Source organism: Pelobates fuscus, chromosome 11 (genome assembly GCF_036172605.1).
Source record: "Pelobates fuscus isolate aPelFus1 chromosome 11, aPelFus1.pri, whole genome shotgun sequence".
Classification (NCBI taxonomy): Eukaryota; Metazoa; Chordata; class Amphibia; order Anura; family Pelobatidae; genus Pelobates; species Pelobates fuscus.
In genome coordinates this window covers 93,731,798-93,748,660 of record NC_086327.1, presented here as the reverse complement: position 1 = coordinate 93,748,660, position 16,863 = coordinate 93,731,798, and the positions used below count along the sequence as shown (strand labels likewise).

The following is a 16,863-nucleotide window of genomic DNA, read 5'->3' as shown; positions in this document are numbered from 1 at the left end:
AAAAAGACAATTAAACTCAACAAATATCAGTAACTTTACACCAGTGTAGGTTTGAATTGCTTACCAGGTAACGTGTTTAAATGATTAGAGATGTTGTTAATTTTGGCCAAGGTATAAAAATCAAAATTTTTAATAGGGTGGGGGTACTTATTCACTTTAATTCTGTCAATCTGAATAGACAGACGGTACCATAAATGTGGCCCCGTTCAACAAAATTAGAGATTATAGGAATATTCCAAGCACCAACATATATCGGTTTTATTGAGTAGTTAAAATTAAATTTGGTTATGGTGGGTCCGTTAATCTTTAAAATGTATTCATTTTATTTAATAAATATATTTGCTCCTTAACTCCTTAAGGACCAAACTTCTGGAATAAAAGGGAATCATGATATGTCACACATGTCATGTGTCCTTAAGGGGTTAAGCAGACATTTTCTTTGCCACATTCCCAATTTGCAGTTTGTAGTTCACGTTACATTTTTACAGAAGGAAATTGACAAATGGATTACAACGTTCACGAACCAAGGATTTATGGGATAAGATCAGCAGTGTAAAGTTAAAGGAGCACAATTATTGGCTTAGTCACTTCCTGGCCTTGGTAGAGAGGGCATATATATGAATGGTTACTACTCTGACCAAGAACAGTATTTTCTTAAAACCCTGTTTTTGGGTTGGAGTAACTCTTTAAATTATCAATTCAATTCAACTTCATTGACATATTCAATATATTGAAGTTGGACAAGTCTCCATATTGCATAATGAGACAAATCTGCCATTGTCAAAAAAATCTATGCTGAATAAGCAATTTTTAGTTCTTTATTATCAGTATTTCAAACAATCAAGGGAAATAACACTGGTATAGGGTTCTAAAATATAATCCATAGAACAGAAAATACAGAATGTTAAATTGTTATAATAAAACCCCAAAATCAAACAGCACCCTAGCACAAAGCAGAAGGCAATACAACTCATAGACAAGCATTGGATTCAATGCTTCCCTGAGAGAAACATTATGCTGAACACACTTGTGGTCCAATGCTTCTCTTTGAGATGTACTGGATTGGCTGGAAGAGGATAAGGAGATCATCATTACCGATGATCTCCTGGAGATACAGCTGAGCTGCAGCGAGAGATTGGGTTAGAGTTTAGTTATCCTGTTATTTAGGACAGCAGTCTTTATTTTACTTGACCATTACCACTTAATCCCACCAGTTTTTTGTCAAACGAAACACTATGCTTCAACAGCACTTCTGTGTTCTCACCACTTGGGGTCAGGAACATGACAACAGACATATCTTTCGGTATGATGGAACTTATTTTATGTCCTTGATTCCTATAGTATTTGAACCTAGCTACACCCTTAGGAATAAACTCATATCATTCCTCCTGGAAAGTACATACACATAACTGCATAGGAAGCAATACACATAATTATAGACCAGATAAATGACACACTTACAATTTGATATTTTTTGCTTGGAGTGAATAAGCTCTTCACCGATTCGGTCTGTCTCATCCAATGACTGCTCTGATCGGACACAAAATTCAAATTGCACTGTCCCTGCTTCCACCTGTTGCACCTGATTTTAACGAAAAAGGAAATTATACATAGCAACAGGTTTTCCCACTGATGCCATAAACATAATCATTATTTTAAAGTGTAATTTCTTCATTTCTGATCGATTTCTCTTTAACCCCTTAAGAACCAAACTTCTGGAATAAAAGGGAATCATGACATGTCACACGTCATGTGTCCTTAAGGGGTTAAAACACTAGGGACTACGTTGTCTTTTGTATTTTTCCTACACCTGACAAATCTTAAAGGGTAGAGTTTAGAGCACGCTATATTTCCTTTGTCAACTTTGTCAAGGTAACAGTGAAGCTTGCCTTAACACCCACACTTTATCAAGATTTGTCAGGCATAGGAAAATTACACAGTAGTTGTCCCTACTTTGTCTTAGGTTCTAAAATAAAACAGAGCAGAAATGAAGAACAGAAAAACAGATTCTGCAAAGGGGAAGATAAGAGGAAACAATTGAGAAAGGTAATGCAGCATGTTTTTATTTGCAGGATTTAATCGGAGAGGATATGGCACTCAGACCACTTTATTAAAAATTAAATGGTCTTGGTATATATAGTATCTCTTTAATAGGAGGTTTGGTTTCCTGCTTGAACATCTGCATTCTGCAATTCTAGTCATTTTAACTAAATGTTTTGGGCTAGTTTGAAAAATAAAGATGCAAAATACTCTTCTAAATCATAAACATTATGTTTGTCATTAAAGACAAGGATCTGTGTTGAGTGTAAAGGCTGATAATACCAAGTGAGCAGTGGCGTTACCCCCCCCCCCCCCCCCCCCCCCAAATGTAAGCAGTTACACTGACAATTGACAGGTTCCACAGGGCAAATTTATTTTCCTGGGCTATTAGAACAGAACTGATCAGCTACATCAAACCTGAAATAAGCTAACTGCAACAATTTCAGCTTGACATGTGTCACAAATCACAAAATAAAAAGCAAAATTCTCCAGGTTCCCAAATGCTTATTAAGTGAATATTATTAAAAGATGTCTCAAGAGCCAAAGTAAGGCAGGATGGCTATTTAAAAAAAAAAAAAAAAAAAAATGATTTTAACTTTGTTTGTGAAGTGAAATAATCTAATATTCAGGATTTTTGTCAGAATAATTGAGAGTTACATACAAATACATCTTTATGAACAGCAAGCATTTCTCTAAGTCACTTTTATGCCCAAGAAGGACTTCTCAAAGGCCAACTTGAGATATGCCAGCGATGCATGATTGTCATTTCTATACTTGCGCTGTATGGAGTTTTATCGAGTTTTGTCTCACCATAATATGTTTTGGTACCTAGTTATATCATCTCATAGAGACTTCAATGTACAGACCTGGTACCATGCTGCTGTGACCCACACTATCGAAACAGTCGTCCATGACTTGTTTCTGGCCACCAAGTCATTTTTCATCAAAAGTGAAAAGCCTATGCTTTGGTTTAAAAAAAAAAAAAAAAAAAACACACGCATATATACATAACCCTCCTTGCATAGGTGATTTATTAACATGCATTGTTAAAACCTTTTAAACAATTTTCATAAAAACATATTCATATGCATGTATTTTTAAAGAAACACATATGCATGTATTTTTAAAGAAACACAATACATATGCATGTATTTTTAAAAGTTAAAGAAACACTATAGGGTCAGGAACACATATGTATTCCTGACCCTGCAGCGTAAAAACGCCATCTAGCCCCCTGGTCCCCCTCTTGTCCCCCTAAATATAGTACAATCTTAATTATATTCAAGTCTGCAGCGCTGCCTCTGCACCTGAAATGCCTGTTAGGCTGACATCATCAGAAGTGGTAGTCTGAGCCAATCACTGTGCTTCCCCATAGGAGTGGCTGAGACGGTCAGGAAGGCAGATCAGGGGCAGAGCCAGTACAAGTCAAATACAGCCCTGGCCAATCAGCATATACATTGTCACTATAGTGACAATGTTCAGCATCATTTCACAGAGTTAAACTCAGTGGAACTGCAGGAAATGCCTCTATTGGCTGTCTGGTAGACAGCCATTAAAGGTAGTTTTAACCCTGCAATATAAACATTGCAGTTTCTCAGAAAAAGCAATAATTTAGATTGAAGGGTTAGGACAGTGACAGTGCACCCAGATCATATATATATATATATATATATATATATATATATATATAGTATACAATGTTACCCAGCACGCACACTCAAAACTATGACAAAATGCCGGGTGCATAAAAAGCCATAGCCACAAACCACTATAATGTGTAATAAATGAGGGCTTGCACTCACGGTCTGTAGATAGGTAAAATACTTCTTGTTTATTGCAATTCAATAAAACATGGTTGCTGCCATCAACGTTTCAGCCACTCCTGTGGCTTTCATCAGGATCAATTCAGCATACAAAAATGTTTGTATGCTGAATTGATCCTGATGAAAGCCACAGGAGTGGCTGAAACGTTGATGGCAGCAACCATGGAGTGGCTGAAACGTTGATGGCAGCAACCATGTTTTATTGAATTGAAATAAACAAGAAGTATTTTACCTATCTACAGACCGTGAGTGCAAGCCCTCATTTATTACACATTATATATATATATATATATATATATATATATATATATATTCCTGTAGAAAGATTGAAAGATTATCTATTTAATTTTGTAAGTAAACTTCTTGATTTGGTGCTGTCAGTAGCTCAATCCCCTCCCATGTTGGTAAGTGCATTGTATTTAGTCGAGATCATGTGACTTCACCAACCTGATGAAGTTTGATTAGAGTGACTGGACTTCACGTTTGACCAACTGGACTTCACCAAGCTTTTTAATTTTTATATGAAAACCAAAGTAGAATTTTGGTTAGCATAATTTTGGTGCAACCTTGAAATTCTTAAAATGGGTAAGCAAAGTTATTTTAAGGTAGGGGATGTTTCATTTTGCTTGTTTGATCACGTTAGGACAGTTCATGGGTTAGGGCAAACACAAATGTATGTAGTTGTTAAACTTATTTTCACAATCTCTGAACTGTACAATCCAAGCTGCAAGACTTTCAACTATTTCATATATTAATTAATTCTACAAAACAAATAATGAATTGTCTTTCTAAAGTAATAAAGAGTACACTGATATTTTCTAACATTAAAACAAATGCATGTGTTGTTTAATAAAGTATATGATGCCTACAGTCCTAAATTTGCATTTATATAAAATATAAATAACTCCAAAACAGCAACATGTAATTGTACCTCATCCGAGCTCATGTTCGTCGGTGGTATCTTGTATACAAAGCTATTACTGGGGCTGGGTTGAGGTCCTCCATGCATGGGTAAGGTCACTTGTGAAGAGCCAGATTCCAGGTGAGGATTCCAAGAAGCCCAACGAATCATGTGCATGTATGAAGTATTAGAGACACACGTGGCAGATGGTACCTAGAGCAAATAAATAATGTGGTAGTATTTCATTAGACTTATAACAATAAGGTATATTTATGTGTATTCCAATTAGAGTATGGTAAACATCATGATATATTGCTGCCCATGTACCATATTAAGCCAGCTGATTAAGTCTCATGTGTTAGTCACCTTCTGTTCGTGACATATTTACATAAGCATATGGGTCATTCAAATGGTCGTTGGGCCTACAGTGATATGCATCTGATGAACTTGGGATTCTCTTATACAGAGCAGCCCTACCTCTCAATTGGTTCTGCAATACTGATATGTGTATTTTCAGTCCAGAATGCCAACAGTATAGTTTTTCTTTGTAATGAAACAAATGAGCTAAAATTCATTGTACACTTCTCATAATGTAAGTTTGATTTTTTCTGTGTCCTGTCCCATACCTTTTTGTTTTGATAAAGAATTATGCTCCTAAAGCTGAATATAAATTCAAAAAAATATATATTTATATTTATTATTTTTTAATTATTTTTTTTAATTAGTATATTATCATATTATTTTAATGGGAGGATCAGGTTAAATAATTCTGAACTGCATAGATTATGATACCACCCGTGCAATTTTTACCTGTAATAAACAGGTACTAATGTATGCTTAATCTCAGTACAGCCTGGGGGCACTACTGGTAATCCCAGGAAGACTAGAACATTTATAGTTACACTCCCGAGCGGCACTATACTAACACACTACACAACAGATTAACCCCCAAATTATCCGAACACACTGCATTACTCCGTATATGAACCACTACATTACCCAACCACACAATACAAGACAGCAAAATATACTATAAACTTAACAAGGTGCACACCACAAACAAAATGGTGGAAAAGATAATTTATCCTTTTGATCAAAATGAGATAGATTGTAAGAAGATGTCTCTAATCGTCTGCTACAAATATATAGCTATACAATCTAAAAAGATATATAAAAAAACAAATGGTTTGTGGTTTTTTTTATATAATTTTTTATATTGTATAGCTATATATTAACACCTACACTACACTAACCTATAGCCCCTATACTACACTAACTAAACTAAACGTTAAACCCAAAGATCATCTTAACCCTAACTATTAACGGCTTAGAAGTGTACTCATGTGATATAAACAATACATAAAGGTGGGAGACATATATAAACGCCCTTTGGTCTTGTGGTTCATTATGATGTCTCTAGAACCATTCAATAGCATTATTTTCATTATGCATCTTCTCTCTTGGTCATCACCTTCAAGTAGAAATGCAGCCAACCACTACGGGATTAAATCTATTTTCCTGGATGGTATCTCTGGATGTAACCATGACTGCTCCGAGTATTGGTTTGTGCTATAATTTGGCAGCTTAACATAAATTTCATCTTCTGGATTGAGCTTACTTTAGGATATAGTTCATGGTGAATCATTTGTGACCATCAGTCTCTGGGACCTTTATCTATTATTGGGTCTTTTTTTGATTAAATTGCAGTACACTATGCCTATATAATAGGCTTCTGAAACAAATTGCTATCCCTTATTGGTATCTGGAGGCTTTTTAGAGTTTAAGTTTGTTTCTTCCAAATAATTCTGTATATATTTCCAGGGTATAAACATCCAAGAACAAAGTGAACCAGTCAAGCAAATTACATTTAAGGATAACAGTTTAATATATTACATAACATATTAATATATGGAAGAGGTATGAATTTATGCTCATATTTCAAAAAGCTGAATTGCTAATTTATTCTTCTGCAATATGTTAAATATCTTAACACTGAAAAGATATCTTGCTAAAGGAAAACTAGAATGCATGAATATTATTTAATATCAACATCACTACAGTTTAATGGGACTATTATAGCTACACTGATGCCACCTCATGCTCACTATGTGTTCCTTATTTGCATTTGTCCAATATTGAACATCAGCATTGTAAGTGAATTTAGCCCCATGTGGTACTGCATTTACTTTTGCAAGGCAAACGAACTCCAGCTGTCCAAGAAAACAAAATATGTAGTTTAAAATAAAAGCTTGTTGGAAATCCAGGAACTTAAATCGAACCTCCATATTTTTAACTGATGCTTTATATTTTAAAACTGCAACGTAACTTAAAAGTCTAAGATTAAATGTACTTTAGTGCAAAGTTATCATGCATCTGAGATAAAGTAATATACATTTTGGGGGCGAAGCTTAGCTTCCATGCTGAGCGGACGTGTCGAGAATCAGCTCTTGACATATGCCGTATATTTAGGGGGAAAACCCCTGAAAATCGGCGCATACACCAAAGTAATAACCAAGACGGGGACACCCGGGTGAAACATTTGCGCAGCGCCCTCCTACTTTCACTCTCCAGGGCCCACCCAGGCTAAAGGCCAGAAGGGTGAAGACCCGGAAAGCATAGCCCACACCCAATGAGGCCCAAGCACCGCAAGTGGTCGCAGACCACCAGGCCCTCTGTCATTCCCCCATGTGGAGGTAACTCGGGCTGCAGAAGTCACCGAGTTTGTGGCCAAGAGATGCAGGCCTACACACCAGCCTGGGGCTGGAGGGACACCCTCACTAGCACCTCCGCAGCAGCGGCCTTCCGTGGCCCATCAACGGGCACCTGTCGTTTGCCAACAGAGGGCATCGGATGGAAGAGACATTCTATCTCAAGCCCCCGGAGCTCTCTTTACCATGTTATTGTGCAGATATTTTAGATTGGCTGTTTAGCACGACTAGAATTGTACAGTCTCGAGAGCAGAATGACTTTTCAATGGGGCTCCAGAACACTGTTCTGACCCATTAGGCGATATTATATACACCTATTATTGTATGTCGTTTTATGCATGACTCACACATGATGTCAAGGCTATAAAGCACACACAACAAATACACACCTACCCTTACCTACTAGTCCTTGCATCTGGCACCTCTGTAGATAGGTATTTTTAATAACACACCGTGCAGCTTAAAGTGTGTAGTTTACCACAAAATATTAGGCTACCTATATAAGCTTGTTATGTTCTTGTTTCTATTATAAAATTGTGCATGTCACCTCTGTTCTCCAAATGTAAAGCATGATATTATATCTGAGGATTGCCGTTGGGGCACCTCAAGTTTGCCTGTTATACACTTATGCACTGCAAAAATACAAAATAAAACGAACAACAAAAAAAGTAATATACATTTTATCTTACAGGGACACTATAGTCAACAAAACAACTTTAGCCTCAGAGCTGGTGATGTCTCTCCAAACCCAGGTCCCAAAACCACCATGTACCAGCTCAAGGAACCACACCAATATCATACCCATCTCATGTTACTCTTCCTCTAAATCCTCCTTCCATACTGCCCTCTGGAATGCACGCTCTGTTTGCAATATTATCTCGTTTCCTAGACTTACTAGCCTCAACAGAAACATGGCTTTACCCCTCTGACAATGCTACCTTCAGTAAACTGCCTTCAATTACATCCTCCCTTGGGCTATAACAGTGGGCTAATTCTCCCAACCATGTAGCTGGCAATAGCCTCAACCTCATTTTCTCTTATGCATGTACAGTGTCTAATATCTGCAACACTCCATTTCCTCGCTCTGATCACAACCTCTTATCATTTGCTCTCGAGAACTCCCTCACCCAGCAACCTCAGCCTAACCTCCCTCAATTCAGGAGGAACCTTAATGCTATTGACCTCCAGCAGCTGTCAGCTGATATTGATTCACAACTCCCATCTATTCCTTACCTCTTTGACTGGATGTCCTCCCGCTTTCTGAAACTCAATCTCTCTAAAACTGAGCTCCTGGTCTATCCTCCTCTTAATACTGATCCAACTCTTTCGCTCTCCCTTCAAGTTAGTGGTATCCACATCAGTCCATCTTTGCAAGCGCACTTAGCGTTATACTTGACTGTGGCATCAACTTTGAGCCTCACATCCAGTATGTTACCAAAGCCTGTAGATTCCAAATTTAAAAAACAAAAAACAAACATCTGCCACGTTCTTACCCAAGATGCTACTAAGAAGCTTGTCTACTAATTTCTCGTATTTTTATTGAAACACTCTCCTAATTGGTCTTCCTAAAAGCTGTAGTGCCCTGCTACAGTCTGTAATGAATGCTGCTGTCAGCATTCACTCTCCAGTCGGTCCTCTCACACTTTAACCCTCGGTCAGTTCTTACATTGGCTTCCTGTATTCTATAGGTGTCAATTCAGAGTACTAACCCTTACCTATAAAGTATTGAACAATTCTAGCCCCTCTTATATCTCTTCACATTTCCATAGGTATGCCCCTTCTCGGTCTCTCCGTTCTGCCCATGACCTTCTCCTGTCCGCAGCTCGCATCCTTATGGCCAACTCACGCTTGCACTACTTCTCGCCGGTGGCTCCCTTTCTATGGAATAGCCTGCCTACCGCCATCAGACTTTCCCCTAGTCTTCAATCGTTTAAGAAGTGCTTTAAAACCTCTCTCTTAAGGAAAGCGTATGGCCTCCCAGAGTAACCTGTACCCCACATACCTGTCTCTTGCTCTCTCCTAAAGGGCAGCACTCTACTCTCTCCTCCAACTCTGCTTAACTCCCACCTTATTTGATTGCTATCACCTGTCCTATTGTGTTTTATACCCCACCTCCTATGGACTGTAAGCTTATTTGAGCAGGGTCCTCTTCAACCTTTCGTCCCTGTAAGTTTTCTTGTAATTGTCCTATTTATATTTAAATCCCCCCTCTTATAATATTGTAAAGCGCTACGGAATCTGTTGGCGCTATATAAATGGCAATAATAATAATAAAGTTAAAAGGACACTACAGACCCCTAAAGCACTTTAGTTTGCTGAAAAGCTTTATGTGAAGAATGTGTCCTATGTTTTTCATTTTGAAAAAAGTGCAGATTTCAATAGTTTGGTTAGCTTAGTTGAATTAAACTCAATATGCAGCAATTGTATCCAGAGCACCTGCCTTGCAAAGATGTCACATTGAGCTGCACTGGGAATGAACAGTCAAATAAAGTCTAGGTGGGATTAGAAGGGGGGGGGGGGTGGAGGGGAGGGTGGCTTGCAAAGGAAGCAGACAAGTGATCTGTAGTTTTTGAATGCTGTTTTTTTTCAATATAACTGCTATTAGAAAATGCATAATTAAATACATGCAAGTTTTAATTTGGGGTATATATATATACTAAACAATGATTTGTATTTATTTTGTGTGTGGGCAGTGGTGTGACATTTTAAAATTGTTTTGGTGCCTAGAATGTCCATTAATGAAGCAGTTTTGGTGTATAGGTTATGCATCTGAAGACTCACTGCTCAATTCTCTGCCATTTAGTAGTTAAATCACTTCTGTGTCCATTTACGCAGCCCTAGCCACACCTCCCCAGTCTGCATGGAAAAAAATGGTTTCATTTTCAATCAGAACTTTAAACATTTTGAATCTCCTGCTTTTTAAATTGAGCTTTAATCACACACATGAGTCTCCTGCGAGGTATAACAAGCTATTAATAGTGCACAAGATAAGAAATTCTAAATTAAACAGAAGTGTTTAGGAAGGCTGTGCATGTTGCACGTAGTGAGATGTGACTAGGGCTGCATAAACAATTAATTTAACTCCTAAATGTCAGAGAATTGAGCAGTGAGACTGCAGGAGCATGATCGATACACCAAAACTGCTTTATTAAGCTAACCTTGTTTTGGTGACTATAATGTGGTGACTGTCACAAAACCTACAACCTGACCTCTTTTGAAAGAGAATAAAAGGTCATCAATACTTTGTGGTAGCAGGTTTGCTAGCAGATGTATACATTTTGAGTTAAACCTATTTAAAAACATGTCTTTTACCACCTGTCAGTCACTTCTTCGGCATAGACTCTATTCCAGGAGTTGAGTGACAAGAGAGAGCAGAAGAGACCTCATACAGGCAATCCTTCCTCTCTCCACACATAGGAACCACAGTGCATGCCCAAACTGGCTTTGCCATTATCCAAAGTTCCACAATATAAGTAAAAGTATAAGATTGAATGTAGTTTGGTGCAACATTATGATGCACCTAAGATAAAGTAATATACAGTTTAACTTAAAGGGTACCTGGCACAGTACTTACAACATATGCTCTTTTGAAAGAGCATAATATTCCATGTATACATTGTGCTAGCATTTTTGCTAGATAATACATATATTATGAGATAAACTTATTTAAATATATGTCTTTCTCCCACCTGTCAGTCACTTTGTTGGACTCTATGCCAAGGAACTGAGCAGAAGAGACCTCCAACAGGTGGTCCTTCTGCTCTCCACACATAACCACATTGCATCACCGAGGAGGTTTACCAGTGCAAACGAAAGAAGACTAAGAAGGTGCAAGTGTGGACTGGAGGTGGCCTATACAGAAGAGTAACCCTCACAAAGGTGAGGGCATGGTGGTCTCAGATCAGAAGTAAGGTGTATAAATATCTCAAAATTAATTTGGGGCAATTTATATTAAAGAGAACCTGTTGTGACAGGTTCACTTTAACCCCATAAGGACCAAACTTCTGGAATAAAAGGGAATCATGTCATGTCAAACATGTCATGTGTCCTTAAGGGGTTAAAAGAGAGACCTCAGTAAAATATTTACTAGCAAGTAAAATGAAGACACCATTCAAATTAGTGCTACAGATAATATTGCATGTTAAGAAACAATAAAAAGATGATTAAAAAAAAAAAAAAAATTCTTCTACAATTAAGCCACTTCATCAAATAATCAGTGTAATCAAATACTGTAATAAATATATTTAATAAAATTAATTCTGAAACAAATTGGGTTGACCTTTTATTCTGGCATTTAAACTTGGAGAAGCAATTCTGTACATATCATATTTTAACACTTAAAAGGAAACTTCCACCTCTCACCTGGTCCTCTGCTCCCCCTCAGCAATCACCTTACATAGATGGGAGTTACCATAGCAACCAAAGCACATGCTGGGTGGAGAGTAGAGGGACCTCTTCTGCTCTATCTGTATCTCAATTCCTTGGCATCGAGTTTCTGCCAGGGAACTGAGAGACAGATGGGAGGAAAAAAAATGTATATTTTTAAAAGGTTTTTCTACCAATCTATACATTTGTATAGCAAAACCGCTAGCACAATGTATATATGGAATTTGAAGTTATTTTAACAAAGCTAAAGTAGATTTGACCATGACAGGTTTCCCTTACGTAATAAGGTAACTTCTGTTGCTAACATCTGGATTAGCAAAAGTAGAAGAGGAGAGGTATTTTCAGCTAACTCTGGTGTGGCATAGTAGTAGAGGTGTTGATTGGTACCATTGGAGCAGAGGCACAGATATTTTTCTATAGTCCAGCACATTCACATACTTATGCTATAGCAGCAACAAGTTTGCGGTTATATGATTTTCCAGACTAGGGTTATGCCACTGGGTCAGGAAGTCAGTGGATAAACATGACCAGTGAATACTGAAGACTGGATGAATTCACACAAACTCCCATATCCATTCTTTATGATGTTTAGCAGAACACCCAAATGATACTATATGCAGACATGTTGCATGACAGCCTGTTAGGTGAGAAAGGGTGCTAAGAGTGCATGGCCGTAAAACTAGGAACAGTACTACTATGGAAAAAAGAAAACAAAATTGATTTTTCAATTGGAGAAAAAATGCTTTAACCACTGTTTTAACCCCTTAAGGACACGTGACGGAAATGTTCCGTCCTGCTGGCCTTTTACTTTTGAAGCTGTGTCCTTTAGGAGTTAAACTGAATTTTTCAATTAAAAGGGTTGCATTATTTATGGATTACAAGAAAAACCCTTTATCTTTACAAGAATCTGAGCTGGTAGTTTGAAGAATAGATACGCTACTCCTTGTATTATGTGTTTCAACATGGGGGCTGCAAGACATAGAACAGCAGCAAAGTGAAGAGCCTCAGCATAGTTGCAACATCATTAAAGCAAACCTGTCATATCAATATGACATTTACATCAATCAGCTGAACCAACAATGTCTATATGTTATGTTGCAACAAAGTAAGAAATAATACATCACCATCTGCCTGCTTTGAACTTCTTTGAGCTATCATGATTACCGTAGATATATCCCTTCCCGCAATATGTACTTAACTGAAATGTTCTTTTGTCTAGAACTGTGAAGTAAACTCTGCTTACACATGAGGCTAATCAGCATGCAACGTATCTATACTGCAAGAGTTTAAAAGCGGTTTAATTAGATTTTGTATATTCAAAATGGCTGCAAAGGATGGTGGATACTTTTAAACATTGTCAATAGCTTATTTGATAGCACAGATTCAACTACTAAAATTAATACCTTTAAATATTTTGGAGATGAGAAATAAACAAAACAGGCAAAACAATGGAGGCGCTGAATGTTCCCCATAGAGATGCATTGATTCGATCCATCTCTACGAGGAGATGCCGATTATAGCAGTGTGGCATTTTGTTGCGCATGAGCAATAGCCTCCCAATGGGAAAGCATTGAATTGGCTGAGATCATGTTTGATGATTTCAGCCCCAACCACTGTGAGACAGGTGCAGCATGGGGAAAAAAAAAGATAGGTAAAATGTCCTTTTTTAGGGCGATCTAAGAGGGGTCAAGGACTTGAACAGCCACAGATGCACTATATTGTCAAGAATACAAGCTTGTGTTCCTGACACTTCAGAGGTCCTTTAGTAATATTGGGGCATATATGTTGCTTCTGAAGCCTTCCACAATTTTTTTCAATTAAATTTTATATATATATATATATATATATATATATATATATATATATATACACACACACACTGCTCAAAAAAATAAAGGGAACACTTAAACAACACAATGTAACTCCAAGTCAATCACACTTCTGTGAAATCAAACTGTCCACTTAGGAAGCAACACTGAGTGACAATCAATTTCACATGCTGTCGTGCAAATGGGATAGACAACAGGTGGAAACTACAGGCAATTAACAAGACAACCCCAATAAAGGAGTGGTTCTGCAGGTGGTGACCACAGACCACTTCTCAGTTCCTATGCTTCCTGGCTGATGTTTTGGTCACTTTTGAATGCTGGTGGTGCTTTCACTCTAGTGGTAGCATGAGACGGAGTCTACAACCCACACAAGTGGCTCAGGTAGTGCAGCTCCTCCAGGATGGCACATCAATGCGAGCTGTGGCAAGAAGGTTTGCGGTGTCTGTCAGTGTAGCGTCCAGAGCATGGAGGAACTACCAGGAGACCAGCCAGTACATCAGGAGATGTGGAGGAGGCCGTAGGAGGGCAACAACCCAGCAGCAGGACCGCTACCTCTGCCTTTGTGCAAGGAGGAACAGGAGGAGCATTGCCAGAGCCCTCCAGCAGGCCTCAAATGTGCATGTGTCTGCTCAAACGGTCAGAAACAGACTCCATGAGGGAGGTCCACAGGTGGGGGGCCCGACGTCCACAGGTGGGGGTTGTGCTTACAGCCCAACACCGTGAAGGACGTTTGGCATTTCCCAGAGAACACCAAGATTTGCAAATTCGCCACTGGTGCTCTGTGCTCTTCACAGTTGAAAGCAGGTTCACACTGAGCACATGTGACAGACATGACAGAGTATGGAGATGCCTTGGAGAACGTTCTGCTGCCTGCAACATCCTCCAGCATGACCGTTATTTTTGTGTTCCCTTTATTTTTTTGAGCAGTGTATATGTGTATATAACAGTGGCACTATTTACATTATGCAATCTCCACGTCTACTAGTGACTGTCGGACAGACAGCCACAAGGCGCTCTGAACACAAAGAAATTCTGAATTTGAATCTATTTGACATTTTGACATATGGCGTCAGCATGTGACGCTGGGACATGGTACATGGTACATGTCCAATGTTTGAGAATCATTGGATTTGCAGATTTTTGCAATTTATGCTTCTCTAAGTACACACAGATGATCAAACTCAAGACGTAGTGGGATGATCGGGATACAGTAAGAAGACTATCCTGATGTTATAACCACAGGATTTAAAAAGATTTTACACAGGACAAAGGACTTTAAATCTTCACCCAACACTTTCACTTAAATGTTTACCTTTGATCTAAAGAAGGCAACCCTTTAAAAAAAAAAAATAATAAAAAAGCTAGGTTTTTTTTTATGTGGAATCTTAAAAGTCTAAAAATCTATACTGTTTCTGCACTCTCATTGCAATTATTAATTACCGTAGTTGTTTTGTTTTTTTTAAGAATCCTGTGAGTTTTCTTCTCTTTCACATGTTTTCACATCACATGAATAATCCATTTTCCTTGAAATATTTACTTTGCTTTTAGTAATGAATATGCTTTATTGTCTCTGAAAGGTTTGAAAAGGCACATTTGTAAATGTCTTAGAATCTCTCATGGCCGAGAAATCTGCCATATTAGAGTCATATCGCTTGCGCACACGTCAATGCAGTGTAAAATGGATTAGTCACTTAATAATCTCTAAGTTAAACTGTTCAACACAAGAGTTCTTAATACATTGTAATAGAAATTGGTTTGTCACCTTAGAGATTTTTTTTTCTAAATGTGCCTTCAAAAACAGATTACAATTTTTTATTTTAGATTTCAAGGACAAGAATAGTCTTAGAAATACTCAGTTTGGTAATTAGGTACCAAGGTTGAATATGTATTCATCTGCCATAAGTGCATAGCTATTGCCTCATCTGATGCTGCCAGCTCATAGCAGCTTACATTAAATGCATGAATTTAAGGAATCAACAGGGAGCAATAACCAAGAAAATCATGGAAAATGGCACCATGAATAAGGGAACATTTGGAAGAGTAGATAAGCTTTAAGGTAATTCTTTTGTACTACTTATTTTTATTCCTTGTTCACCCTTGTTGTTACGTATTTTTGATAGGAGGAGCCCAGGTAGCAGGAATAAGGCAAAGGAAGTACAGAAGGAATACACAAACATGTAGTCAGGGAATGCCTAAGGTCAGGGCAGGCAGAACATGCTCACAGACTATACGTCTAGCAGAGGGTCAAATACCAGATAATCAGATAAGGTAGATTAGGCACACTGAAGTTAACACCACAGTAAGCACAGTATTACATGTTGATATGAGATTTTATAGGAGAGAGGTTCACATCTCGTCCACTCGATTGGTTAATTGGTTTCTACCCATTATGTCCCCTGCCCCTTTAAGAGGCTGTTCTTTAGCCGTGCACCCGTGACATCATAAGATTGTGGAGCAACTGTAGGCCACTGCGAAATGGGAAGAGCTGATGTGCCACTGCACACAAGGTCAGGATGCCAGCTCTTCTTCCACGGGCCACGGCCAAAGAGGGACTGTCAGCCGCAGAGAGAGACTTGGTGAAGGAGTCCCAGGTAAGTGAGAACCGTGCTCTGACACTTGTACATTAAAGGAAAGCTTCAAAGTGTTTATCTGTAAAGTGTTTAAATACAGTCAGATGTATTCCTTTACAGTTTACGTTACTGCCCCCCTCCCCTTTGGAGCATCCTGGCCCGGTTTTTCATTAATGGGACAAACCATTTTGCAATGGTTTGTCTTCTAACATGGATCCCCGCTGTGTAGCTAAGGGTCCTATATAGCCAGTGACATGCAGCCATTTCTGCAGGGCTGTTCACAGCCAATGAATGCAACTCTACACAATGAAATAAGCACAGAATGGAATATGCATAAAATATGCACTCTTGTTTTGAGTGGACTAATGACGCCCCAGTAACGCTGATGGAGGTTGAGGCACATCTTCAGCAGATTAAGGGGTTAAACTTTGTATGTGCAGCATTTAATTCTGCACATACAGACTCAAGGTCACATGACTCCAGGCACCATGGCCATCTCCCCTGCCCTATACCAGTGGGCCATTCTTCCCCTCCCCTATTCAGTACCACAGTCTCATTTTACCCTGTCCAGCACCAGTATACCTGCCCTCCCTAGTAGCCCACTTC

At 38.4% G+C, this 16,863-nt stretch overlaps 1 protein-coding gene across 1 annotated transcript in view; it reads right to left on the bottom strand.

Annotated features, from left to right (window-relative positions):
* NPHP4 (nephrocystin 4) overlaps positions 1-16,863 on the bottom strand; it is a 311,285-nt gene that overhangs the window by 156,912 nt on the left and 137,510 nt on the right. The window contains exons 9-10 of the mRNA XM_063435987.1: positions 4,795-4,977; positions 1,462-1,582 (exon numbers count right to left, since the gene is read on the bottom strand). Coding sequence (XP_063292057.1) covers positions 1,462-1,582; positions 4,795-4,977 — 304 coding nt within the window. The remainder of the gene's footprint in view (positions 1-1,461; positions 1,583-4,794; positions 4,978-16,863) is intronic.